At 46.6% G+C, this 27,406-nt stretch overlaps 1 protein-coding gene across 2 annotated transcripts; it reads left to right on the top strand.

Moving 5' to 3' along the window:
• The first annotated feature begins 5,688 nt into the window (after positions 1-5,688).
• On the top strand, positions 5,689-16,450 carry LOC123353480 (keratin, type II cytoskeletal 5-like). 2 transcript variants are annotated; one of them, XM_044994576.1, is made up of 9 exons: positions 5,689-6,476; positions 7,141-7,355; positions 9,425-9,485; positions 10,110-10,205; positions 11,362-11,526; positions 12,301-12,426; positions 13,476-13,696; positions 15,230-15,264; positions 15,380-16,450. In XM_044994576.1, exons 1-9 carry the CDS (start codon positions 5,874-5,876, stop codon positions 15,694-15,696), a joined length of 1,839 nt encoding a protein of 612 aa, XP_044850511.1. In that variant the 5' UTR covers positions 5,689-5,873; the 3' UTR covers positions 15,697-16,450. The 2 variants fall into 2 exon arrangements, with proteins under 2 accessions (XP_044850511.1, XP_044850512.1); XM_044994577.1 differs by having other exon boundaries at positions 15,230-15,268; positions 15,408-16,450.
• The last annotated feature ends 10,956 nt before the right edge of the window (positions 16,451-27,406 follow it).

The raw sequence follows: 27,406 nt of genomic DNA, 5'->3' as shown, positions 1-27,406 counted from the left end.
GTCTCCTCTGGCCTTAGAAACTATGGATCTATGTTTCTATTTCTGCATTTCTTAAGGCACAAGATGAGAAAGATACATTCACTGAGTTTTTTGGTGGCTTTGGGGGAAATAACCTGAATTCAGGTTGTGCAGCTGTGGGGTTCTTTTGCTGGAACAAAGCATAAAACACCTAGATGCATCGGTAGACACGGAAGGTGGAATATTCTAGGGCAGTGATTCTCAACCAGGGGTACACGTACCCCTGGAGGTACGCAGAGGTCCTCCAGGGGGTTCATCAACTCATCTAGATGTTTGCCTAGTTTTACAACAGGCGTAGCTTGAAGATGATGTGGGTTAAAGATCAACTCAGTTTCAGTCTAACTTAAATCTGGTCATTACCAAAATCACTGGTGCCAGATGCTGATGTCAGTTACACCCATGTATATAAAATGTAACCCCATTATGATTTCATTAGTTGTTGTTGTTCTTACAATACGATGCAGAGGTCCCAGCTGAGGTCCATTGTAACAGACCACACTCTACAAACACATAATAACAAGAAAGAAAGTAAACATAGGCACAAAGATGGAACACGAATGCCCAGGGTCACACAGCAGGTGAGTGGTGGAGTGAAGAATGAAACTCGTCTCTTTGGAATCCCAGTTCAATGCCCCTGGTTATTAGACCACAATACCTCTTAACGATCTGGTCCAGTCTCTCCTTGTCAATTGAGAAATGCCTTACAGACAGACATTGGGCCAAATTCATCCCTGATTTACACCAGTGCAAATCCAGATTAACTCTGAAGTCAGCGCAACTGCTCCAGATTTAATTGATGACAGAATCTGTCCAGTTTTCTGGTGAATACACAATGTTGCTAGAACACATAAATGTTCAGAAGCAGAAGATGACTAATTAACTCTGTGCACAGCCTCTTTGCGAACTAGGCTTCTTTGGGAATAAATCATCTTGACATATAACAACAGTGAAAGAAACCTGTATCCCAGCAGCACAAACAACCCCGCAGGGCTGGGAGACGCTGGAATTCACTGTCTTTCCAGGAGAGCTTTCCTCTGAACATGAGAGCAAGATCTCAGGCTGGGAGGAAAGTCTACTGAACTAGAAACCTGATTTGGAAAACTCCATTTGGATGTTATAATGTTACAGAGAAAAAAACCCAGTCATTTTGCTCAGCCCAGAAATCTGAAAGCTCAGTATAGACAAAGTGCGATATATTTGCATATAGAGGGGGTGCAGCATCAGAGAAACAGGAAGGGGAAAGTTACTGGGAGAAAGGAATGCCAGGATTCCAGTCTCAGCTGCCACTTCTGGGTCATCTAGGACAGGGTAGGGCACAACTTTGACGTGCCTCAGTTTCCCCCACGTGTAAAATGACGATAACGATCTTGTCCTTTGCAGAGGTGTTGCAAGGATTTCATTGCAGTAGTTAACATGCCCCACCCTGGGAGGGGCAGAGCATTTTTATCTCCCTGTAAAGCTAACGGGAGCTGAGAACACACGGCCCCTTGCAGATCCGGGAGTAGATCCACCAGCTGGTGGCAATTTTCATGACCAGTTGAGGAGCTGCCCCCGGGACTTGCCATTTGCAAAGTGCTTTTGAGAGTTTAAAGTGCTACACGGATGCCAAGGGAATTCAATTGTCTAGCAGACTGAAATATAAATGCAGGGGTAAATTTTCATACCAGGGGTCCTAAAGTCAGTCCCCTAAAGCCAGGTTTAGGGACCTAAATAAAAACAACCTGATTTTCAGAGGTCTGACTTCAAGCTCCCATTGAAATCAGGGATTGGTGTCATGCAGAGTGAGCTATAACAATCTGTCCCTCTTGCATTTTAAAAGGCCCTTCCTTAGACTGTCAGTATTTTTGGACCGGAAGCATCATTTTGTTCTATATTTGTACAGAGCCTAGCGCATTGGGGTGCTGAGCCATGGGTGTGCTATTGGAACACACGGTATTATTTTATCATTAATACCCGAATGCCATCAAGCGATGAATAAAGCAAATATACAAAAGGTATAAAACCAAGACAAGAGATTTTCAAGTCTTTTTTTTTTTCCCCGCCATGAGCCTAAAAATATTAGGACTGATTCTTCTCTCACTTAAACAGGTGTAAGTGACTTCATTGAAGTCAAAGGAATTACACAGGTGTCAAAAGAGAACTAGACCTAATGCTCCTTGGTAGGATGCACCACACTTGAGGTGTGCTGCCAAAACGACACCACAGACATAGATGGAAGTAGAAGCAACCAACTGGCCTTCTGGATGACCTCACTTCCTGCCCCGTGCCTCGGTTTCCCTAAATGTAAAAAGAGGATAATGATACTGCCCTCCTTTGTAAAGTGCTTTGTGATCTCTACGCTTGGAAGGATTAGGGTTTTTATCAGTGAATGTCAGTAAAAGCCAACCAACAAAACAATATTTTGATTGAGAATCATCAGAATTCACAGATCGGCAAAGGACGAAAAATGCTACTTCAGAACTTATTAGAGTTTGATTTAAGGTTCTTTACTTTGCACGTTTAACCACAATAAAGCTTTCACTTTTTGAAGCTCAATGTCATTAAAAAATGATTGTCCCCCCGCCACACTCTCTGACCTCCGCACAACTTCCTGCCATTCCTGAACTGTAAACAAATAAAAATATGGCTTAAACTCCATAATTTTGTGCAACTGAAAATTTAAACTGTTTAAAAATGCCAAAAAGTAAACATTGATATCGGTCAAATTTATATAAAAAATAGAAATCAGAGTTTGCCAAGCCTAGCTATAGAAAAGCCAGGTATTATTATGAGGCAAACCAACATTTCTGATCTTTTAGTACCATGCCCTGCTAGCCTGATTTATGCAGTCATCCTTGCTTGTGATAGTGCAGATGACAAAAGGTGAGTAAAGGTTGATCCTCTGCAAAATGACCGGCCAATTTATGTTGGAAAGAAGAGGTCTACATTGCGTTCTTTGCTCATGTAAATGTTCCACTGCTGGGCCAAATCGAACTCACGCTGGTGACTCAATTTACCTCAACAGGCTTACTCAAGCGAGTAAAATGAGCACGCTTTGGCCCTAAATTCATGACAATATTGCCTGAGTGAGGACTCGATATGCACTGTGTGACCTTTCCATGCATAAGTGTCTCACGTAGGGTGACCAGATGTCCCGATTTTATAGGGACAGTCCCGATATTTGGGGCTTTGTCTTATATAGGTGCCTATTACCCCTTACCCCCGTCCCGATTTTTCACACTTGCTGTCTGGTCACCCTAGTCTCACGCCGCCAGTTGCTTTACATTTTGATACTCTTTGTAATGACCCAGTGAATGAACATTATTTGGGGGTAACATGCATATTTAGACGTTCCAGTGTAGAGTCATTCATTCATTAAAATAAAAATGAACATTTTATACTTTTTAATTCAAACTTTTCACACTGTGGTCCCGCTGGCATAACTTGGCATTGCTCCACTGGAGTAAATGGGGCCAGATTCCCACCTGGTGTAAAAATGGATGTAGCTCCATTGAAGTCAATAGATATACGCCAATTTACACTTGCTGAAAATGTATCCCTTGCTGTTATGGGGAGGTACCTATTAATCTAAGACACTTTGGGCCTGATTCTCCTTTCCCTTGCGCAGCTTTTACATCTGTATAGGTCCACTGACGTCAGTAGACTCCCAGCTTATGTTGGTACCAATGAAAGGAGGATCGAAGTCTTAATATCGTCCATAAAGCCAATGCATGTTGGAATGGACAATGCATGTTGGAATGGAATCCATGTTGCTATGGCAATGTCTGGACAGATCACATGGGAGCTGATGGCATTATCTTTGTCGTAGATAATGTTACATTTTTAAATGTAACCTCCAGATATGCAAGCAACCAACTGCTTTCTAAATTCTACAATCCCGTGATTAGAGCACCCCCTTGCTACAACTCAGCCTGATCCCTGCCATTGGAGGTTTAATTAAATGATTATTTTCCTGATTTCTTACCTGAATGAGCTTCAGGTGCTAATGACTCACATAACTGGCAATAAGCAGCAACAGGAATGCTGGGGGAACACACATTGTGCAAACATCAGGTTTTCTGACTGCAATTAAAAAAAATCAGTTTTAATCAGTTTCTTTCAAGTTCTCAGCAAAGGAAACTAGTTTTGGAAAGTTATCACAGAAAACAAGCCATGATATGATGATGATGCCCTTAAGCTTCTAATTTTGGATTCATTATCTCTGCTGGCTGCTCATGCACCCAACTCTGCAAAAATCCAGCTCAAGACAGGGTCTGAGCCGCCTGCTTTCCTTATACAGAGCAGTATCTTACTTTGCCAGAAGTCCCATTGAGGCCAACGGAACTAACTGCACAGCGAAGGTACCATTCCGGATGGACGCGGTTGGCAGAATCTGGTTTATGAGTAAGCCCACTGGCCAAGATTTTCAAACGTTTCTAGTGATTTTCAGGGGCTTGCACGACTTGCAATACCTTCCAGGGGACTGACTTTCAGAAACTGCTCGCTGAGAATTAGAACCCCCTTAAACTGACTCAAGTCGTGCACCCAAAAAACAAAGTGACCAAAATCAAACAGAAACTGTTGAAAATCTTGACCAGTGCGGTAAGTTCCAACAGCTCATTTACCGGAGTGAGGATGTGCAGCAATGGACCTAAAACCAGAATGCTGTGAATTCCATTTCCACCAACAAATGTCACTACTGGGCACTGATGACTGGAAACCCCCTGTTGAACATCATAATTTTGCAGATCAGCAGGTGAAAAACAAGCACAATAAAAACACAGCCTCACTCCCTTACTTTTAGAATTGGCCCTGACTGAGAAGTCCAGTAGAATTGAATAGGGGGCAGGAAAAGACCTTGATAATGCTCCCTAATGTAGTATAGATTTTTTTTTTGAATGAACATCATTCAAAAAAAATGTAGCCTCATTCCACAGTTCTGCAACAGAGTCTCTCTTGAAATGTGGGGCGCTTTTGATTTGTTGCTTGGTGCAAGGATTAGTTGGCTTCATCTTTGAAAGCCATTTCAACAGCCATTTGCAGCTCTGTTTGCCATAGCCGAATTAAAGCTCAAAAAGCTTAAGGCTAAGATTTTCCAAGTTGCCCGGAGGATTTGCACACCCATCTCCCACTAAAATGATCAAGAGTCGGTCATCTAAATTCCCAAGGAGCCTTTGAAAATCTCTCTCTCACACACACACACATACTCGCACAGCAGTGCTGTAATAGCTGAAACTGGCATTACTGATGTCTTTAGGTATGCAGATTTCTAAGCAGATTGTGGATCATGTCCTCTGCAATAAGAACTTGCAGCCCCTTTGCAATGTAAGAACCATCCCCCCCCAGCCCTGCAAAGACTTGAGCGTGGAAGTAACTTTAGTGGTTACAGTCAATTGCATTGTTCACGTTAATAGAGCAGCTGGTGTGGTCTTTTACAGATGCTAGCTCTGGGATAGTGGATGATCCAGGGACTAGTCCTGACACACACGAGTAGCCTCTTCATGCCAAATCTCATGAGTCAGTGTTTCAGAATCAGGCCTACAATCTCGTTTAATTAAAAAAACAACAACCCTCCTGTGCAAGGACAAGTAAGTGCACTCCGTTACTTTCTTGCCCACAAACAATGCATTTTTTCAAAGCCAGGCTGCTACCTAGGTGTGTTTGACAAGACAAGTTGCTGCAAGGTACATCAAGCCCATGAATGCAGCGGATCGTCTCTGCGTCCCTGCCAAGTGCTCCAAGCAGATAAAAGAAGCGGCTCCCTGCTCTCACACCAGAGGGGTTCCATCTCCTTCGCTCTCTGCTCTTCTCCTGCAGCACAGCTTCTATTCCCACACTTTGCTCTCCACTCTTAGTTTTCAATTGAACGAGCCACCATGAGTCGAATCTCCATGAGAAAATCAACAAGCGGGGGTGGAAGCAAGAGCTTCAGCTCAGGTTCTGCTGGCTTAGGCGGAGGTTTTGGTGGTGGTGGTGGTGGCAGAAGCAGCTTCAGCTCGGTCTCTGTCTCTCGAGTTGGAGGAGGAAGAGCTGGTGGCTTTGGAGCTGGTGGCGGTGGCGGTTTTGGCAGCAGAAGCCTATATAGCCTAGGTGGAAATAAAAGAATTTCCTACAGTACCGTCGGCGGAGGTCTCCGGAGTGGATTTGGTGGTGGTGGAGGATACGGTTTTGGTGGAGGAGCAGGCTTTGGTTACGGTGGTGGAGCAGGCAGTGGTTTTGGTCTCGGTGGAGGTGGAGGTGGCGGGTATGGGTTAGGTGGTGCTGGCGGTGGCTATGGGTTGGGTGGCCCTGGGTTCGGTGTAAGGGGTGGCCCTGGGTTTCCCGTTTGTCCACCTGGTGGCATCCATGAAGTGACCATCAACCAGAGCCTCTTGGCGCCGCTCCACCTGGATATCGACCCGGAGGTCCAGAAAGTGAAAGTGCAGGAACGAGAACAGATCAAGACCCTCAACAATAAATTTGCCTCCTTCATCGACAAGGTGAGCACCTGTCCTGAACCCACAGGCTGCAAAGTATCTTCTCTGGATAGTTCAGTGTCTTCAAGAAAAAAAATGGAATGCTATCATTTTCCATGAGCATGTGTTGCCTGGGCATTTTCTGTATTCGCCATGGTTTATCCACAGGCAGCAGATTATTAGTATTAGGAGAAATTGCTGATTAAAAGCCAGGAATTTTTCTTAAATCTCCTTGTCACAGAGACTTGCTGGGGGGTGAGCGGGGAGACAATACATTGTTTTGTTTAATCCTTCTCAGCTACTGTAATTCGGTGGAGCTCCATTGGACTCAAGGGGGTTACATTGATTTAAAGTAGTCGTGAATCTGGATCCAGACTTTCAAAGATATTTAGGCACCTAAAGAGAGGTACCTAGTGGGCTTTACAAAAGTACCCAAGTAGGTAGGTGCCTAACCTGCTTAAGTTCTTTTGAAAATCCTGCCTGCATCTTTAGTTACCTAAATGCCATTGAAAATCTGGCACCTGGTCCCAAAATTCCTATATGAAAAGTATCTGTCACATTCTCCCTACCCCCATCTCTCTCTCTCTCTCCGCCCTGAACTGAACAATCAACCTTTTTCTTGTCAGTGATTTTGTGGATTGTTTGAATAGGTTTAAGCACCTGCCTGTGGGTTCTGTTTTTTCCCCAGGTCCGATTCTTGGAGCAACAGAACAAAGTATTGGAGACCAAATGGACTCTACTGCAGGAACAGGGTCAGACGACTATCAAACGGAGCCTGGATCCTCTTTTTGATGCCTACATTAATAACCTCAGGCGGCAGCTAGACAACCTCTTGGGGGAGAGAGGAAGGCTGGATTCAGAACTGAGGAACATGCAAGACATGGTGGAGGATTTTAAGAATAAGTAAGAAAGTCTGCATTAAAATCTATGCCAAGCCAGGCATTTCATACTGTATTGAGCATCAAAACGCCTTACACTGGCATCACGTGGCATTTGCTACTCTCAAAGCAGATGCTGAGCCGGATTCTGATCTCGGAGCATCTGGCTCTAACTCCATCGTTGAAGTCAGTGGAGTTACTCTAGCATAACTGAGATCAGAATTTGACCCACTGATTTGTTAAAAATAAAACAGCAGAGGATTTTAAAATTCACATTCACAAGTATAGTGGATGTGCAAAAATTTCAAAGGCACCAAAGTGACTTAGGAGCTTAAGTCCCATTTTCAAAAAGTGACCTAGCGCTTAGAACTAAGACCCATTGACTTTTGATTTTCAAAAGTGGCAGTTACTTAGGTGCCTAAATCCTAGTGACTTTCCATGGGACTTAGGTGCTTTTTAACATTTTACCCTTATCTAAAATGCCTTCTCTTCATCCCTCATATTTACAAGACACTCTTAATCCTTGCAGCCTATAAAGCATTAGGTAGCAAGACTGGCAAAGTGCAGATCTGAGAAAATTAGACTTGAGGATCAGAAAAGTTTAGATAGATGGATGGAGATAGATAGATAGATGTGTTTTTAGGAATTCGCACATAATATTGGCATGGTGGCATGGCATGAATTGGCTTCTAATATTCATTTGTGTTTCTTGTATTTGTATATTTCATTGGCTTTTTTTAATGGTTCAAAATAATACATAGTCTGTTTTACGCATTATACTATGGTTTCTGGAGGATGGAAATACTGCATGGGAAACAGACCGTGTCTTATTTCAAATCCCTCTTCATTGCCTCTTTCCTCTCATTCCCATGCCAAAATCAGGCACAGAGTTGGCAAAAGCCTTCTGGAGACATCCAGATCACGTTTGCCACAGCGCGGTCAAGATAACGCTTCCTTTCTCCTATCTTGCCAAGACCCACCCTGCCTCTTTGATTTAGCCCTAAGCCATGAAGTTTCACAGAAGCATATTTTTAGCATAACGAAGTGCTTTTGCAAAACTCCAGCTAAAAGATCTTGGAATAAATGGTACAGTTAGTTAGACAGGCTGATTTATGATGTATTTACAGGCATTTCCATGGCAGTTGCATCTAAAGCAATTAGTGACACTTGATAATGGGCCCTGATCCTGCAAAGATTTTGTCCACATGCTTAACTTGATGCCTGGTGGGTAGCGCCATTGGTTTCAGCTGGGACTACTAAGAATGCAGAAACTTAACCATGTGGGTGATTCTGTGCAGGTTTCGGGTGAGTAACCAACCAGTAGCTACCCTTACATCTGGGGCTAGATTTTAAGCAGGTGTGTCAGTTCTGGACTCTGTACTATTTTTCAAATGTAGACCCCCTTCTTTCAGCAAGCCACAGCTAAAGAAAATCAATGGTATTTATATGGCCCCAGGTTGCGCAGCATCTGAGCAGCCATGCAGTTGCGAACGTATTTATCTTAACACCCCCTTGAAAGGGGGCAGTGCTAGTACCCCTTGTTAAAGATGGGGTATGGAGGGAAACATTTTCCAGAGCTCCCAAGGGATTTAGGCGCTTCGGTCACTTTAAAATGTCTGACTCCGTCAAAGTCCTACAGGAAGTTTGTAGCCGAGCAAGGATTTGAGCTGAGGATTCTGACCTCAGGTGCTCGCTTGCACGCAACACACTGGATCATTTCCCTCTGAGGCAGTTGTAGGCGAAATGCTACAGTTAGTCACTTCACGATGTGGATTCTGCTACCACAAGACCTGGTACCACTAGCTAAGCTTGGAGACTCAGTGGAGAGATTTTCATAAGCACAGGTTGGATCTAGGCACCCAACTCCCATTGAATTTCAGTGGGAGTTGGGTCCCTAAAATCCTCCCCCCCACACACACGGCCCCTATCATTTGGAATAGGAGTGACTTGCACCATAGAAATGTAGGACTGGAAGGGACCTTGAGAGATCTTCTAGTCCACTCCCCTGCACTCAAGGCAGGGTCCGTGCCTTCTCCGCTAGTCACTCAAGCGGACGGGTCCTGATCTAGCACACTCTCTCCTCTCTCCCGACAGATATGAAGATGAAATCAACCGGCGCACAGCTGCAGAGAATGACTTTGTGGTGCTCAAGAAGGTGAGTAGCCCAGCGTCACTCACGGGCCTGAGTCCAAGAGGTGTGAGGTACCTGCAGAGTCCAACCAACGCCAGTGGGAGCTGTGAACCCCCTCCCCACCCCACCCCCCAGCCCCTGCGCGATTGGGATAATTACAGCTCAAACCAGAATGTTTAGCAATACATTGTGGGCGAGGTCCTCAGCTGGAGTAAACCGGTCTGGCATCAATCACCTTGGAAGTGAAACCCCCCCGAGTCAGGCCCGAGAGGAAGAAGGCTTCTTCCCTGCTGGTTGCATGCTTGTTACATGGAAAACAATGGCCAGTGGCTATGCCTAGTGGTAAATCTAGTAGCCCCATCCTTACCCTGCACCGATTGGAACAACACTTCCCCTCCCGCCCCAAGGGGCACTACCTCAGTTCTGCTCACCTAGGCCCATCCATGGCCACAGAAGAAGGGACCAGCCTTGCCCTTTAATGACACATTTTAAAAGACCTTCTACGTCGCGATGCAGCGGCCGCTTAGACAATAACACTCTGCAAAGGCTGATGGCAGCGGACGGGTGTTTTTTTTTTGCTGTGTTCAGCCCTTTGGCTGACTCTGTCGCTCATCAGGGTGTCCGTGACTTTTCTCTTCTTTCCTTTAGGATGTGGACGGCTCCTACATGAACAAGGTCGAGTTGCAGGCCAAAGCAGACGCGCTGCTGGATGAAATTAATTTCCTGAGAGCTTTGTTTGAAGCGGTAAGCATCGGTCCCCCACTCTTTTAGAAACTCAGAGAGTTCCCCGCACCAGGCACTGATGACTGGGGATGTGTCAATCTATGGGTCTTTGTATGGTCCCCTTTAACATGGTACCTGAGCACCTCATAATTGTCAGTGTATTTATCCTTCCAACACCCCTGTAAAGTAGGGAAGTACTATTACCCTCATTTGACAGATGGAAAACTCAGGCACAGAGACACTAAAGCATTTGCCCAACATCGCACAGAGAAGAGAATTAAACCCAGGTGTCCTAGGGTAGCGCTTTAACCATTGTACCATACTTCCTCTGATAAGCAAGCATTAGTAGGCACTACTGTAACAAACCCCTCATCATCCATCAGCAGCAGGGTTTGAATTCTGAACCTGCCACACAAATTGCTACTAGTCAAACGACAGGACTGGCTTCTCTATTGATCCCAGTGGTTGATGACTCAGCAGCAGACAGATCACGAGTCATGGAGAAAAATCAAATAAGAGAAGGGACAGTCTATCCCATACATTTGGAGCTGGTGAGAATTTTTCAAAACCCCCCTCCCAAAAATTGAGTGTTCACCAAAAATGAGATTTTTTTTTCTGTGGGAAAATGTCATTTTTGACAAGAATTTTCAACGGTAAAATTCCCTAACATTTTTTTTGTTGGTTTAATTTTGCTTTTCGGGTAGGGTTTTTTAAAAGTCCCCCAAAGGAATGGTTTTATTCAAATTAAATCAAAATGAAAAAATCCAAACCCTTGGCTTTATTACATATTGACATTTTCCACACCAAAAAAAAAAAATCAAAACATTTTAAAGGAAAAATTGTTGCTCAACATTTTTTTTGGAGGAAAAAAGGCAGGTTTATGACCAGGTCTATTATTACTTATTAGCTGTATTATGGTAGTACCTAGGAGCCACAGTCACGGACCATGACCCCACTGTGCTAGGGGCTGTACAAATGCAGAACAAAAAAGTCCCTGCCCCAAAGAACTTGCAATCTAAGTATAAGACAAGAGAGGAAAGGCGGATACTGACAGACATGGGAGCCCAAGGAAATAGAAAGACACAAGTGGATGGACAGGGATCTCAGGACACCAGCTGCCTCACGGGTGTCAGCTCTACATACAATGCAAATGACCCAGGCTTCGTGTCTCTTGTAGGAACTGAGCCAGATGCAGCAGCAGGTCTCTGACACCTCCGTCGTCCTGTCTATGGACAACAACCGAAGCCTGGACCTGGACAGTATCATCCGGGAGGTCAAAGCGCAGTACGAGGAGATTGCCAACAGGAGCAGAGCTGAGGCGGAGTCTTGGTACCAGACCAAGGTGAGGACTGAAGGCCAATAATGTTCTTGGCTTTTTTAATTCCTCTTATCTACTGCTTGCATTCAGTTCCTCACACTGCACCACGGAAGCCAATGGGAGCTTTATCCTTGACTTAGACGGGTACATGACAGAGGATGGATCACTTCATGATTGCCTGTTCCGTTAATTCCCTCTCAAGTACCTGCCGTTGGCCGCTGTTGGAAGACAGGACACTGGGCTAGATGCACCTTTGGTCTGACCCACTACGGCCATTCTTAAGTTACACCAGGAATGAATTTGGCTCATTGCGCCCAGTAATAACAATAGTAAACTATGCAGAGATTTTCATCATTAGTTTGCAAAACTCTTAACAGTGGCAGATAAGTATCATTTTAAATATGGGGAAACTGAGGTAGGGACCGTTTAAGTGACTTGACACTCATTGCCCAAAGAGTCAGCGGCAGAGCCAGCATTAGAAGCCAGGTCTCGTGGGGTGCGAGGCCGTGCATGCTTTCTTTATTGTAGTAATTGCAAGTGTGTCTTTGCTCTATACGCAACATTAAGAATAAGTGGAAAGACATTTGGATTCCAAGTACTGGGATTACTAATGCTAGACAGACACACAAGGCCCGGCTGCATACATAAACCTTTGTCCTGCTAGTGTCCGGTGGCTTCTGCCGTACAAGCCATAGGGCTCCCAAACTATTTAAATGGCTACTATCCAATTCCTCAACGCTGCAGTAAGTAATGGGTCATGTTCTCCCTCCCCTCCAACCCTTATGTCTGAATATTTAGTTTGAGGAGCTGCAGATCTCCGTCGGGCGGCATGGTGATGACCTGCGCAACACAAAGGTCGAAATTTCCGAGACCAACCGGATGATCCACAGGCTGCGGAATGAAATCGACAGCGTGAAGAAGCAGGTAGGGTGGAGCCTCTCGTTACCTGGGGCAGGCTAGTGGTTGGGCGTGAGGCACAGGCCAGGGCTCGTGCGCTGAATAACGGTTCGGCTGCTGGCTTCGGAGCAGGGAGGTGGTTGAGGGTCTTCTCGCTTTGTAAGAAACGGTGATGCCAGCCTGACGGAAGCGTGCACGAGACACTGTGCATTGCACACCGAGCACTCATACTTGCAAGGCCTCCATTACCATGATATCTCAAATCGCTAGCCACTGGCCCCTCCTTTTATGCAACTCTTCTAACACTCAGCGGTAACTTTCTGGTGGTCCATGGAGCAGTTCTAGGCTAGCGCTCTAACCACTGGGCCATCCTTCCTCTCTCTTCCTCTGTTAAAAACAGTGAAGCAGCTCAAGTTTACACCAGGGGAAGATCTGGCCATATTATTGCCAGAGGGACTCTACCCAAGACACAATACACACCACTGATAAGCTTGAGAACCACTGATTTAGTTGGGGGTTGGTCCTGCTTTGAGCAGGGGGTTGGACTAGATGACCTCCTGAGGTCCCTTCCAACCCTGATCTTCTATGATTCTATGATATTGAGAAAATATCTGTTTGCCCTTTACTCACGCTAATGTGATTCACATCAATGGAGGGGCTGATGATTTACACCATTGTAAGTGAAAGGAGTCTCAGGCCCATTCCATTCAGCGAAATTACTCCTGGTTTGCAATACTGTAAGCAAAAGAGGAATGACACCCATTGGCTTCAGTGGAGTTACTCCCAATTTACCCTGGAGCACGCAAAAGAGAATCATGCCAATAGCATGACTCCTGAGTTGCATCTGTGCAGGAGAAAGAGAATCATATCCATTGACTTCAGCGCAGTGGTGCCTGATTTACCCTGGTGCATGCAAAAGAGAATCGTATCAATTGACTTCAATGGAGTGACTCCTGATTTGCACAAAGGAGGCTCATGCTAATTACTCCAGGTTTACATGCCCAGAGTAAACTTTCGCGCTCACATTTGGTTACCCCATTAAATAATAATCACACTTCAACGTTCCCGCTTTGCAGTGCGCCAGCCTGCAAGCGGCCATCGCCGAGGCCGAGGAGCGCGGCGAAATGGCCCTCAAGGATGCCCGAGGGAAACTGACTGAGCTGGAGGATGCCCTGCAGAAGGCCAAGGCAGACTTGGCCCGCCAGCTGCGAGAGTACCAGGAGCTGATGAACGTCAAGCTGGCCCTGGATATTGAGATCGCCACCTACAGGAAGCTGCTGGAAGGAGAGGAGAACAGGTGGGTGCACAATGCAATGATACTGCAGCCCTGAGGCAAGGGAGCAGCTCCATTGCTCCCCTGAGAGCAGGAGGCGAGATTGGAACCCTATGCGGTATAATTCAGGGTATGTCTACCCAGCAACGCCGAGGTGTGACTGCAGAACCCGCGCGAGCTCTGACTGAGCTCACTTGCTAAAAATAAGCCACAACGCCTGGGCAGCGACGGGGCTCCACATTTGAGTACACACCCGGGCTTGGGCCCAAGCGGTTAGTTTGTACTGCCGTGGCTTCACTGCTATTTTTAATAAGCTGGGTTGATCAAAGCTGCCTTGGGTATGTCTATCTACACATGCGGCAATGACACCTCCCAACTGCAGTGTAGACATACAGGCAACGAGGGCCAGAACAAAGGCGACATGGTAGTGTGAGCAAATAAGGTGCCTTCCTTCATGTTTGCACAGTTCCTAGCACATTGCGAGTGACTCCGGAAATATGTCCCAGTAATGAGGAGAAGAAGATAAAAAAGACGGTAAAAGTGCCATTGTAATTGAAGCAGAGATGGGATAAGGAGCTGCAAATGCAATCCCATGACCATGAGCTAGATTAGATGGAGGCCGATGTGTGATGTTCGACTGACGTTCAGAGATGGGAATCAGTTGCAGTGGGGGAGGTCTAGGTTGGATATTAGGAAAAGCTTTTTCACGAGGAGGGTGGTGAAGCACTGGAATGGGTTCCCTAGGGAGGTGGTGGAATCTCCATCCTTAAAGGTTTTTAAGGTCAGGCTTGACAAAGCCCTGGCTGGGATGATTTAGTTGGGGATTGGTTCTGCTTTGAGCAGGGGGTTGGCCTAGATGACCTCCTGAGTTCCTTTCCAACCCTGATCTTCTATGATTCTATGAATCCTATAAGGCTGAAAATCTAGCTGACAAAACGATATGTGTGAGGCGGGCTGGAGACTATTCCCTCCTTTTCCATTGTTTTCATCAGCATTCTACATTTTTTACCTAAACATTTCATCTGGGCTTTGAGCAAATGTCAACTGGCTCCATAGCTGGCTGGAAAATGGGAGGGAGAATATGCACCAACATTCAGAAAACTTCCAATCTCCCCCTTCCCATTTTTCCATGGCCTTAAAAAAGTTTTTCCCTGAAATTTCCAATCCTGAAAAATACCGGTCGGCTCTAACAAGCAATGGAGCTTGAATTTTCAAAGGGAGTAGGTAAGACCCTTTTGAAAATTCCAGCCTATGATCCTAAATCAATTCAGACTCAAAATAAGGTGCAACTTACCGAGGGTCAGGGTAGATTCTCCACCACTGTAGGTCTTTAAGTCAAGACTAGGGGCCTTTCTAAAAGATATGTGCTGGCTCAACCAGGAGTTATGGATGCAGGAATCCCTAAAGGAGTTTCTCAGGCATGGGTTATCACAATAGACAAGCACAATGGTCCCTTCTGACCTTAATGTCTGCAAATCTATCTGTATTGGTCATTGTGTCTATGAACTGAGGGCATCACTTACATCCTTTCCTTCCTGTCTCTCTCTTCCCTAACAGGCTGGCAGGAGAGGGAGTTGGACCTGTGAGCATCTGTAAGTGACTCGACCTCTGACCTTTTACTGGCTTTTCCAAATGAAGCTGATGTGTGGGTTTGGTTTCCCTCTGGAAACCACAGAGATCTCACTTGTTGTGCTTGTCGTTTTGCAGCAGTGGTCAGTTCCTCGACTGGATACAGTGGCGGAGGCAGCCTGGGAGGAGGATATGGAGGTGGGCTTTCCCTGGGAGGTGGCGGAGGAGGTGGCGGCGGCTACGGTCTCGGCATCGGAGGCGGGAGCGGATACGGCCTTGGCGGCGGCAGCGGTGGCGGATATAGCTACGGAAGCGGGATGAGTGTTGGAGGTGGCGGCGCTTTCAGCTCTGGAAGTGGAAGAGGCCTGAGTGGAAGTCTGAGCTCCGGAGGGAGGGGCAGCTCCAGCGTGAAAATCGTATCCAAGACCACGACCAGCAAAAAATCCATCAGATAAAGACAAGGCCCCCAGCGATCCCCGCATGAATGAAAACACGTTTCCTATCTACTGAAAGCAAGTGCAGCCCTTAGAAATCCATTGTGTAAATAGCTGAGCTAACCCCCGCACTCAAGTCCTTTCACCTTTTCCCCGTGGATTGGGTACAGCCAGGATCTTACCATGGAAATCAGGAATGTTGTAGGCCAAAGCATTGCTTGCAATCTGTTTCACATGTGGGGTTCTGACCAGCACAAAGGCCAGACCGTATTCCTGATTCGGCACGTGCTTTAACGTTCATTCCCATTGGAATTGTGAACTTAAAGATAAGCCGAAGCGCTTTGCTGAATCGGGACCTATCTGATCACCGTGGCCATTTAAATCCATTACTTACAGCTGCTGGGAAAGGGGATTTCCATTTACATGCTGTGCGAACGTGCCTAGATATATGTTGCCTGAAATCCCTTTCCTGTTTGGGCATGTTCATTTAATTCACAGTAAAAAAGAAAAATATAGCGTCAGCCTCACGAAATTACAAATCCATCTGTTCTAGCCAAAGAAAATAGTTACATGACCCTATAATCAGGTAAGATCTGTGCCCCAACATGTGTTCTAAGCTGCGGGTGTCCTCCTGGCAACTAAAAAAAATATCTTCGACGCCGTCTTTTTTGTGAGTGATCCGGTGGAAAAGGTGATTGCTTTTTTGATGTATAAACTCCAGCACTGCTTTCTAATTCTTTGTCCTCATGGCTACAGCCCCTTGACTTTCGGGCGTCTGGTACTGTATGTCCAATAAACAGCATCTGTCATTTTTAAACTGTCGTTTTACTGTTTTTTCCTCCCTAAAATATTATGAGGTGTATTATTGTAGCACCAAGCGGACCTCAATTGAGAGCAGCTCTCCATTGCACTAGGCCAGGGCTGGCCAATCTGTGGCTCCAGAGCCACATGCAGCTCTTCAGGAGTTAATATGCGGCTCCTTGTACAGGCACCGACTCCGGGGCTGGAGCGACAGGCGCCAACTTTCCAATGTGCCGGGGGAGGGGAGGGGGGCTCACTACTCAACCCCTGGTTCTGCCACAGGCCCTGCCCCCACTGCACCCCTCCCCTGAGCCTGCAGTGCCCTCTCCTCCCCTCCCCCACAGAGCCTCCTGTACGCCACGAACCAGCTGATTGTTAGGTGCGGGGAGGGAGGGAGAGGTACTGACTGGCGGGGCTGCCAATGGGTGGGAGGCACTGGGAGCAGGGTGGGGGAGCTGATGGGGGGCTGCTGATGTATTATTGTGGCTCTTTGGCAAGGTACATCGGTAAATTCTGGCTCCTTCTCAGGCTCAGGTTGGCCACCCCAGCACTAGGTGCTCTATAAACACCTAGCAAGAGACAGTCCCTGCCTTGGAGAGCTTACAGAATATGTCTATACTACAGCTGGGAGGTGTAATTCCCCGCTCAGCTGGAACTTTGGACAAGCTAGCGCCCTACAAATAGCAGCGGGGCCGCAGCACGAGGGACAACCGTGCAGGAGAGCCGCACAAGTACAACCCCGGCCGAGATCCTCGGTCTATGCTTGGGTGGCTAACCCCAGCCATTGCCCGTGCTGCTGTGTCTATGCAGAAATTTTTAGTGCACGAACATGCGACATCTACCCAAGCTGGGAATGACACTTCTTAGATGTAGCCACCATGTCCAGAGATGAAAAGTCGGAGAAAGGAAGAATTATTACACCCATTTTACAGATGAGGGCCTGAGGCACAGAGAGATTACGTGAGCTGCCCAAGGCGTCTTGCAAAACTGGTGGGAGAACTAAGTATGGAACAAATTGGAAAGAGTCCTGCAGAGGGCAACGAAAATGATTAGGGGGCTGGGGCACCATGACTTACGGGGAGACGCTGAGGGAACTGGGGTTATTTAGTCTGCAGAAGAGAAGAGTAAGGGGGGATTTGATAGCAGCCTTCAACTACCTGAAGGGGGGGTTCCAAAGAGGATGGAGCTCGGCTGTTCTCAGTGGTGGCAGATGACAGAACAAGAAGCAATGGTCTCAGGTTGCAGTGGGGGAGGTCTAGGTTGGATATTAGGAAACACTATTTCACTAGTAGGGTGGTGAAGCACTGGAATGGGTTCCCTAGGGAGGTGGTGGAATCTCCATCCTTAGAGGTTTTTACGGCCCGGCTTGACAAAGCCCTGGCTGGGATGATTTAGTTGGTGTTGGGCCTGCTTTGAGCAGAGGGTTGGGTCACTAGATGACCTCCTGAGGTCTCTTCCAACCCTAATATTCTATGATTCTATTAACTCAGGCCTGCTGAATTTCAGGCCAGGACATTAACCAAAAAAAGAAAAAAAAATCCTCCTTTTCCCCTGAAGCTGCACACATTTGAAGAAGTGGACAACGAGGAGTGGGGTGGGTAGCACGCTCCAGCTGTTTCGCAAGGGTTCATGCCTCAATGTTTCAGAAGTGATAGGCTGAGTCTTCATTTATTCCCTCTGATTTAAAGTTTTGTGTGCCAGTCATACATTTTAACATTTTCAGAAGGTCTCTTTCTATAAGTCTATAATATATAACTAAACTATTGTATGTAAAGTAAATAAGGTTTTTAAAATGTTTAAGAAGCTTCATTTAAAATTAAATTAAAATGCAGAGCCCCCCAGACCAGTGGCCATTACCCAGCAGTGTGAGTGCCACTGAAAATCAGCTCACGTGCCGCCTTCGGCACACATGCCATAGGTTGCCTACCCCCTCCCCCCAAAAAAATCCTTAGTTAACAGTGGAAATGCTGACATAACCTGAACTACATCAATGAAACTCAGTGGCTTCAGAATAAGAATTTGTGGAATACAGTGGGAACAGGTGACATCCGCAAACTGGCCCTACCAGCGCAGACACACACAATGGATGCTGTAGTTGGTCCTTCACAATGTACACGATCCTCTCTTTACTTTTCTGGAGTTTAACTTTATTTTTAATGAAGGCTGAGATTTTCAATAGGTCATAGAGAAACTGGATGCCTGATTCCTATCCAGATCCCTTCGGTGACCAGAAATCTCAGCTTAAAAAGCTAAAACATGGCTTTACAAATGTCTCTTTGTCCCCAAGCTCCCTCTAGTGGTGGCTGCTCAAGATTTTGCTCTGCTCTTCCCTCTAGCTCTCGTCTGCCCCAGAAACACTCTTCCTTTTAATGGAGCTAATGAGACTAGGGTGACCAGACAGCACATGTGAAAAATCGGGACACGGGGTGGGGGTAATAGGAGCCTATATAAGAAAAAGACCCAAAAATTGGGACTGTCCCTATAAAATTGGGACATCTGGTCACCCTAAATGAGACCCACCCAGTCTGAGTACCAGGCTGGGTCAGCACAACAGCTCTGCAATCTGACTCCCAGTGACAACCAGAGAAGTAACAGAATTAGAAATGTTTGTTAGGAAGGAAACACTGTCCATATTTCATGAACATAACTGTATAAATGATCCATGGAGGGTAATTCAACTCTGTTGTCTGTGATCAGATACCATAGCCGAAAAGTTGGCTGTGGAACAGAGCCAAGGGGAAATTCCAAATCCATTAGGTATAGTTTACATTACAATGTCACGGTGCTTTCCAGCAGCATGGTTTCCAGGGCTTTGTTTTATTAAGCAGAAGAAGAGAATTACTCTCCATCCAGGAGGAACGAAGAGATGTTAGACTATTGATTAAATAAGTGTTGCAAGAGCATACGCTCTGCCTTAAGTTGGAACCTGATCTCTTAGTCCTGTCAGCACCCCTGATCAGTTAAGGTGGGGAATGTCTAAAGGAGCCTCCACTGGAAGTTGGATGCTGAATAGCCTTTAGGTTTCTTTGGAAATCTCAGCTTACACATATAACGATTCCCATGTAGCTTCTTGCTTCTCCAACCCACTGCTAAATAGCAGGGATAGCAAAACGGGGGGTGGGGGGTGGGGAAGGGTGCTAGCGCCCCTTAGTGGAAATACTATGGAGGCTCCTTCCCTACGTAAACACACACATGCTCAGGGGGAGGAGGAGGTTACAATGGGACCCAGAGAGTCTGGAGCAGGTGCCATGGAGCCCAAAGGCGTTGGGATGGGTCCAGGAGTAGGTAGGAACCCTCAGGACCCACCTGGAGCTGGCTGCCTCCCTCCTGCCTACTGAACCTCAGTACTTAGCTTCACCCTCCCACCATCCTCCCGAACCCCTGCCCCATTCACAGGGAGCTTCCGCCTCCCTAGGCTAAATAGTCCTGTTCATAGGAAAAAGGCTACGGTACTCTATGATGTATTTAGATTGCTGCCTCTAGACCCTTCAGTCCCATGCAGAGCTGGCTTAAGGCAGATAAGTGAACTAGATAGTGAAGACATCGGGTTTTGATGGCCCCTAATAGCCACAGAACGTGGTTCTGGAGATGAATTAACAGTTCCCTAAACTCTACAGAGATGTTCTAGAAGAGCATTAACAAATGCTCCCACACGAATCACCCCTGGATGCCCACTGGATCCGTGACGGCCTGTACCCAGTCCATGGGCTCAGCTGTAATTGACACGTTTGATCTCTTAAGGAAATACAGCCCTTTGTAAAAGTGGACCCAAGACATGCAGATCAAACTCAGCCAAGAACCCCCTAGGGGCGAGTTCTAGATGCTTAGGGTCTGAGCTTCACTGGTCTGCCCCCTTATGCAGTGATTTACGGCAGTGTGAAGTGAGTGTGATAACTGAGGTGAAACCCAGATCGCACGCTTCCCTGTAGAGCCCCCTAGCCTGCAAACAAGACCAGGAAAACCCCGGAGGATTTAAAGAGAGACAGTTTTCTCACTGTTTCAATACAGTTTTCACTACCCCATGTAAATGACTAGAGAAAGTCCTCAGCAGCCGGGAATCAAGCCCATAGAGTCTAATACATTGTACACAGAATAGGATAACGGGTGCACTCAGCTAATCTCTATGGCAGCTTCTAGATGCAGAGATTCCAAGGACAGAAGGAGCAAAGAGTCCTGTGGCACCTTATAGACTAACAGACGTATTGGCGCATGAGCTTTCGTGGGTGAATTCCCACTTTGTCGGAGGGTGCCACAGGACTCTTTGCTGCTTTTACAGATCCAGACTAACACGGCTACCCCTCTGATACAAGGCCAGAAGGGAACACTGTGATCATCCAGCCTGACCTCCGGCATAACCCAGGCCAGAGAAATCCCCGTAAATAATTCCTAGAGCAGATCAATGGAGGTGGTTCAAAGGAGCCTCTGAAATGCTACGATCTGCGAAGGAGGCGCTGAGACTGCATATCTGCAGTAGGGCGGCCACGAATAAAAAACGTGGTTATTGAGCGGGGTAAAGAGACAGAGGCGGAGTTACCCCACAGGACGCGAAGCGCCAGCGAAGTCTGTTGCCTCAGGAGAAGACATCCTGGAGTGAGCAAGTCACACCTACACTTCAAAGCAATCTAAGAGCGTGAGTGGCCTCAAGGTACCGCCATGATTGTCCTTGCCCTGGTTCCTACCATTTTTAAAGGGCTCTTCCCCAGTAAAAGGGAGCCCCCCAGGCTGTATTCCCTTCCCTCCCTAATTTCTACAGGGAAAGTAGGAGGGGGCAATGTGTGTCTCATTGCCCAAACCCAGCTCACCCACTCTTCCATCTCCCTTCCAATCCATGCAACCCTGACCCAACGGAGAAGCCCCCACTCAAGGCATGAGTCAGAGGGAGGTTGTACTGTGAAATGGTCTGACCTCCCTTTCCCTGCAGGAGGGGTGAGATCCACGCTTGGATGAACTGATCCTCATCTGGATTTTGGAGGCATGATCTGTCCTGGAGCAAGGGTGGAGTCTCACTGACAGGCTTGATCTCTGAGCTGCTGTGATGCAAAGAAACAGAAGGAAAGACTGACACACACACTCATATGGCAACTGTAAGTAGTTTAGCCATTGACCCATCTCTGCTGTCACTATGAAATTCCTGGGAGAGGCTTGGTGTGGTCTCTGACGGAGACCTGCCTTATACCAATCATCTTTGCTTTGATCTTCTCTTGCGTGTCTAATACACTTCGCTTCATTTAAGATAATTGTTAAAGACACTGGTTGGGAAATGACATTTTTCATCGGCGTTTTTCGAGAGGAAATAAAAAAATAATCTCCCATTCAAATCTGAAAAGAAAAAGCTTAAACGAAGCAAAGCTTATTAGAAATGTTTTGTCATTTTCTTTGAAACCTCCCAACCTGCAAATTGTTTGGCTTTTGATGAAAACTGGAAATTTTTCTAGGAAAACTGAACTTCAAAAAGAAATTCGATAAGTTCATGGAAGACAGGTCCATCAATGGCTATTAGCCAGGATGGGCAGGGATGGTGTCCCTAGCCTCTGTTTGCCAGAAGCTGGGAATTGGGTGACAGGGGATGGATCATTGGATGATTCCCTGTTCTTTTCATTCCCTCTGAAGCACCGGGCATTGGCCACTGTCGGAAGACAGGATACTGGGCTAGCTGGACCATTGGTCTGACCCAGTATGGCTGTTCTTATGTTCTCATGAGCTTGTTTGGTGGAAACTTCCATTACATTGAAAAGGCATTTTCGATCCAAAAAATATTTAAATGGAAAATTTTCAACCAGTTCTAATTTTTTCATCTTAGCCTTTGAGACTACAGCAGGATGACTATCCCTGGAGAACACTAAGACAACAAATTTCTTCTCTGTGGCAAAAAGGGGGAAAGGAATCGAATAGTCCTTGATGCTAGGTAGTTGGTCGAAAATATTGCCCATCCACAAAAGGAGCTTGCTCCAGCCAATGAGAAGCCATGAAAGACTAGTTGACTATTAGCGATGGGAATAGGGGAGCCCAAGGTTACCCGTTAAAGTGGTCAGGAACTTTGCTCTGGTGCAACCAAACCTTTTCACAGAAAAGCATTGGTTTCAAATAATTAAAGATAGAATATGATACATTTATGAATGGAATTCATGACCGGGTTTTCTATGATAGCAAGTTCCAGTTTTCTGATTAAAACTGACTTTTGCTTTCAATAGAATGCACACTTTTTTAAGTGGCTGAAATCGAAACAAAGCATGTCAAAATTATCAAAACGCAGTGCTTCGACTGACCGGAACCAAAACAATTATTTTTTCAGATTTTTGATTCATGACATTTTTTCATGATTTTGACTTTTCATCCTGATTCAGGAGGGGGACACTTGGAAATCTCAAGTTTTTGTGAGCTACAGATTCCCCTGTGTAAAAAAGGAGACAGTAAATCCATTTAGCCCAGTATCCTGCCTTCTGACAGTGACCACTGCCAGGTCCTTCAGAGGGAATGAACAGAACAGGTAATCATCAGTGATCCATCCCCTGTTGCCCATTTCCAGCTCTTGGCAAACAGAGGCTCAGGACACCATCTATGTCCATCCTGCCTAATAGCCATTGATGGACCGATCCTCCATGAACTTATCTAGTTCTTTTTTGAACCCTGTTATAAGAACATAAGAACTCTCTCCCTATCCATCTCTCTCTCTTTCACCTAAGAAGACAAAAGAAACAGCCTTTGGGCTTTGGATGCAGATCTTGGCCTGAAAAATTGGGCAGCAATGTTACTGGAAGCACATGGTAAGGGATTTCACCTTGAGCCAAGTCTATTTTCTTAAGCTTTAGGAAGCGTTTTATCTTTATTTCTCTTGTAACCATTTCTGACTTTAATGCCTTATATTTGTGCTCCCGTAAAGCCTATCTCGTGGCCATGAAATACACGTGTTTTATTCTTTAATCAGACTAATGCAGTGTCGTGTTTAAACTGGATTGTGTGGGTAACTCCATTTAAAGTAGGAAACTGTTGGATGTTGATCTCCTCAAAGGGGCAGCAGATCTCAAATATCTGAACTGTCCAGGAAAGGGCGGGGGAGTGCAGAACTCCATTTTGGGGGAACGTTCGGGACTGGGAGTGTGTTGGGGGTCACCCTGCAGTGGTAACCGAGGCGGGTGGAAACCAGAGTGTGCTGGGCGACTGCGATACGCAGACATTCAGAGTGTGACCTGCCTGCTGTTTGGTTGTGTGGGAGGCACCCCAGGTTGCAGGGCAAGGGAGACAGAGCCCCTCACTGGTCTGGATCGCACGCCAGAATGTCATAGCATCTGGGACAAAACCACCGAAAGCCATTGGCTATGCAAAGTACGATCCAACAGATAATGGGGTAGGTCTTCCACCTGCCCAAAGCTGCATGGGCAGAGGCAGTTCCACTTCTCAGTGCCATTTACATTCTCCTTCTAAGTAAGCTGACTGCATAGTTTGGAAACAAAGAGCAGGGAAAGCCCTCCTTAACTTGCTATTGGACAAACTGTCCAAATATCTGGCATATTCAAGAGGCTTTTCAACAAGCAGAAACCAGGGTGACATATTTGTAACACAAACAGCTGCCATGGCTAGTTGCTTACTAATAGTCCCTAACAGCAGTCAACAGTGTGATGCTGTTGCAAAAAAAGCAAACGTGATTCTGGGCTGCATTAACTGGTGTGTTGTGAGCAAGACACGAGAAGTCATTCTTCCGCTCTGCTCTGCGCTGGTCAGGCCTCAGCTGCAGTATTGTGTCCAATTCTGGGCACCGCATTTCAAGAAAGATGTGGAGAAATTGGAGAGGGTCCAGAGAAGAGCAACAAGAATGATTAACGGTCTAGAGAACATGACCTACGAAGGAGGCTGACAGAATTGGGTTTGTTTAGTTTGGAACAGAGAAGACTGAGAGGGGACATGAGAGCAGTTTTCAGGTATCTAAAAGGGTGTCATCAGGAGGAGGGAGAAAACTTGTTCATCTTGGTCTCTAAGGACAGAACAAGAAGCAATGGGCTTAAACTGCAGCAAGGGAGGTTTAGGTTGGACATTAGGAAAAAGTTCCTAACTGTCAGGGTGGTTAAACACTGGAATAAATTGCCTAGGGGGGTTGTGGAATCTCCATCTCTGGAGATATTTAAGAGCAGGTTAGATAAATGTCTATCCGGGATGGTCTAGACAGTATTTGGTCCTGCCATGAGGGCAGGGGACTGGACTCGATGACCTCTCGAGGTCTCTTCCAGTCCTAGAGTCTATGAATCTATGAATCTTCACTTGTGTATGGATTTCACATTTTTTTAACTTAAATCTGATCATTTCCAATCCTGAGAGGCCTAGAGAAGCCAAAGAATTTTGAGTATATTCTAGCCAAGGAAATGTACATGAAAACAAACCCCTACTGGTCAGTTCCTCTAAGCGTAGGCTTGGCAAACGCTGTGGATGCCTACTGTGAATGCAAAGCCAGAAATTGATATTACGGCATTGCACTTTGAAGAGAACAGACTTCATGCTAGTCTCATCTCTGAGAAGACCTGCTGGAGAGATTGTCTGAGAGACCCCAAATCTTTCTAAGGGTACGTTTATACTTACCGCGCGGGTCGACGCGGCGAGTTCGACTTCTCGGAGTTCGAACTATCGCGTCTGATCTAGACGCGATAGTTCGAACTCCGGAAGCGCCGCGGTCGACTCCGGTACTCCACCGCGGCAGGAGGAGTTGGCGGAGTCGACCTTGGAGCCGCGGAGTTCGCTTCCGCGGCGTCTGGACGGGTAAGTCATTCGAACTAGGGTAGTTCGAATTCAGCTACGTTATTCACGTAGCTGAATTCGCGTACCCTAGTTCGACCCCGGGGCTGTGTGTAGACCAGGGCTAAGAAATTTATTTTGGATTGGTTCCAATCCAGGGATTTAGGAATCCAAGTCAAATTGAGAGTTACCAAGACTTGGCTCCTAAATCCTTTAGGTACTTTAGAAAACTTTTACCCCTAATTCCCATTGTAATTCATTGTGAATTGGGCCTCTAACTCCTTTAATGAGCTTTGGACAATCCTGGCCAAGCAGCCAAGGTCTGCACCCTTGACCATGGGTGGGCATCTACCTACATCTTTTCTTCCACCCCCCAGCATTCTAAGGTAGACACTGGGGGTAGCCCAATCTTTATTAAGAAAGAAACTACTAAGCTTGGATATTACTGAATGAGTCATCCATGGGCTGTCAGGAATGCGAATGCTTCTCTGCTCTCACAATGTGGGCCAAACTGCTCCTCCCACGTAGCCTGGTTTTAAACAAGTGTTCAGCCTATTCAGCGTTCATTTCACTGATGTAAATCTGAAGTCATTCCATTATAGGCAGTGGAGTAACTCTGGATTGGTGCCAGTGTAAACGAGAGCAGAATCTGGCCCCATTAACGTCAATGTAGTTCCTCCAGGGTTTCACCAGTTGGTACGAATGAGGCCTGTTATACTCGGGTGTTTTAGGCAGCACTCTTTTTTTTAACCCCCATGCATTCGCAACTATGACAGCCGGCCTGAAGGGGCTTCAGACGTCCCACTCCGTGCAAAGGACCACCCCCCAGCTCTGACGCTCATGCTGAGACCCACCGATCTCACGCTTGCAGCTGCACAAGCTCACGCTCGTGCAAGCGCACAACAGCCCTGCACGGCCCCGCCATGCACCGTGCCACGACTTGCGGGATCGGCGTCGAGCTCTGGTTTCACCCTTCCGCTGGGGCTGAGAGGCAGAAGTAGTGGAGAAAACAGCATAGCCAGCGCTGCTTCAATGTACCGTGTAAGAGGAATTCTCAGCTGGTGGGATCAGGCCAGTCTCTGCTCCCGCGGCATGGATGGATTGGGACTAAGGTTACGTCTACACTTGGAGCTAGGGGTGAGATTCCCAGCTCCCACAGACATATTTGCTCTAACTCTGATTGAGTTTGCGTGTTAAAAAAGTTTGCTAGATGCCCTGAGTACATACCCAAGAGGTCCAGGTGGGTTTGCAGTCAGGGCAGCTAGCCTGTGCAGCCGCTCCCTGTTACTGCACCTACATTACTGTCTTCGGCACACTACCGTGAATATGTGTACGCAAGTGGGGAATCACACCCCTACCTTCAAGTGTGGAGGTAGCCACAGAAGTTGGCGCGGGCCTGGGGAGGGTGAGGGGGCCCTCACCTTAAGGCCAGATGAGCTCAGTGACAAAACAGACATCTGCCTCTGAAAGGTGCCTTCGTTCACATGGTGTACCTAATACATTCCTCCAGCCAGCTACTTAGAAACACAATGTTTCGACAACAGCCTAGGGTGGGGGCTGTATTGTCATGATCAGTCACCCCAAACCTGTAGCTGCAGCTCCTTGCACTTTACTTCTGCCTTTTATCTGTGGCTTCTCCTTGGAATTCCTTTCTGATGAGTGACAGTCCCCACCCTATGGTAAATGCTGAATGGAAAGTTTCATTTGTTTCCTTTTAAGTTGGTTCGAAGAGTTTTCTTTTTGCAATGGTCTCCACCCCAGCTAGTATGTTGCAAACGTAAAAGGGGGTAACCAGTGAGTTTTGCAGTGTGACTTGGTGTTAAGGGCTGTGGTTTTCAAAGAAGTCTATGGGATTTCAGTAGGTGATTGGCATATGCATAGGTACGGGGGGACTGGATGCAGTCATAAACTAATTCTGGCTCCTTATTTTTCACCCATCAGGGGAGGAAACCGTTTAAACCTGAGGTCTTGATTCTCCACTGCTCTGCTGTTTGTGTGGTCATTCACGGTTGTGCAAAGGGAATAGAATGAGGGACCAATAGGCTGTCAGCTGCACGAGTGAATGGCTGCTGTCTTTGCTGATGCACTGTGGCCCTACGGAGCTAAAAGGATGAGCTGCTACAACCTGAGCTAAAGCCCACAAGCTGCTGTGATGATAGACTCGTATCCTCTGTGGATCGAGCGAAGAGGGGGATCTGCAACAGGCTCG

The sequence above is a fragment of the Mauremys mutica genome, chromosome 20, assembly GCF_020497125.1.
Source record: "Mauremys mutica isolate MM-2020 ecotype Southern chromosome 20, ASM2049712v1, whole genome shotgun sequence".
Classification (NCBI taxonomy): domain Eukaryota; kingdom Metazoa; phylum Chordata; order Testudines; family Geoemydidae; genus Mauremys; species Mauremys mutica.
The sequence above is the reverse complement of the archived record's forward strand: the minus strand, read 5'-3'. Positions and strand labels throughout refer to the sequence as shown.

Excerpts from the sequence above, each read along its gene's own strand:
- LOC123353480 (XM_044994576.1), top strand. The coding sequence starts at position 5,874 with ATGAGTCGAATCTCCATGAGAAAATCAACAAGCGGGGGTGGAAGCAAG. Across the intron at positions 12,427-13,475 it reads TCGACAGCGTGAAGAAGCAG|TGCGCCAGCCTGCAAGCGGC; the intron begins GTAGGGTGGAGC and ends CCCGCTTTGCAG. Across the intron at positions 13,697-15,229 it reads CTGGAAGGAGAGGAGAACAG|GCTGGCAGGAGAGGGAGTTG; the intron begins GTGGGTGCACAA and ends CTTCCCTAACAG.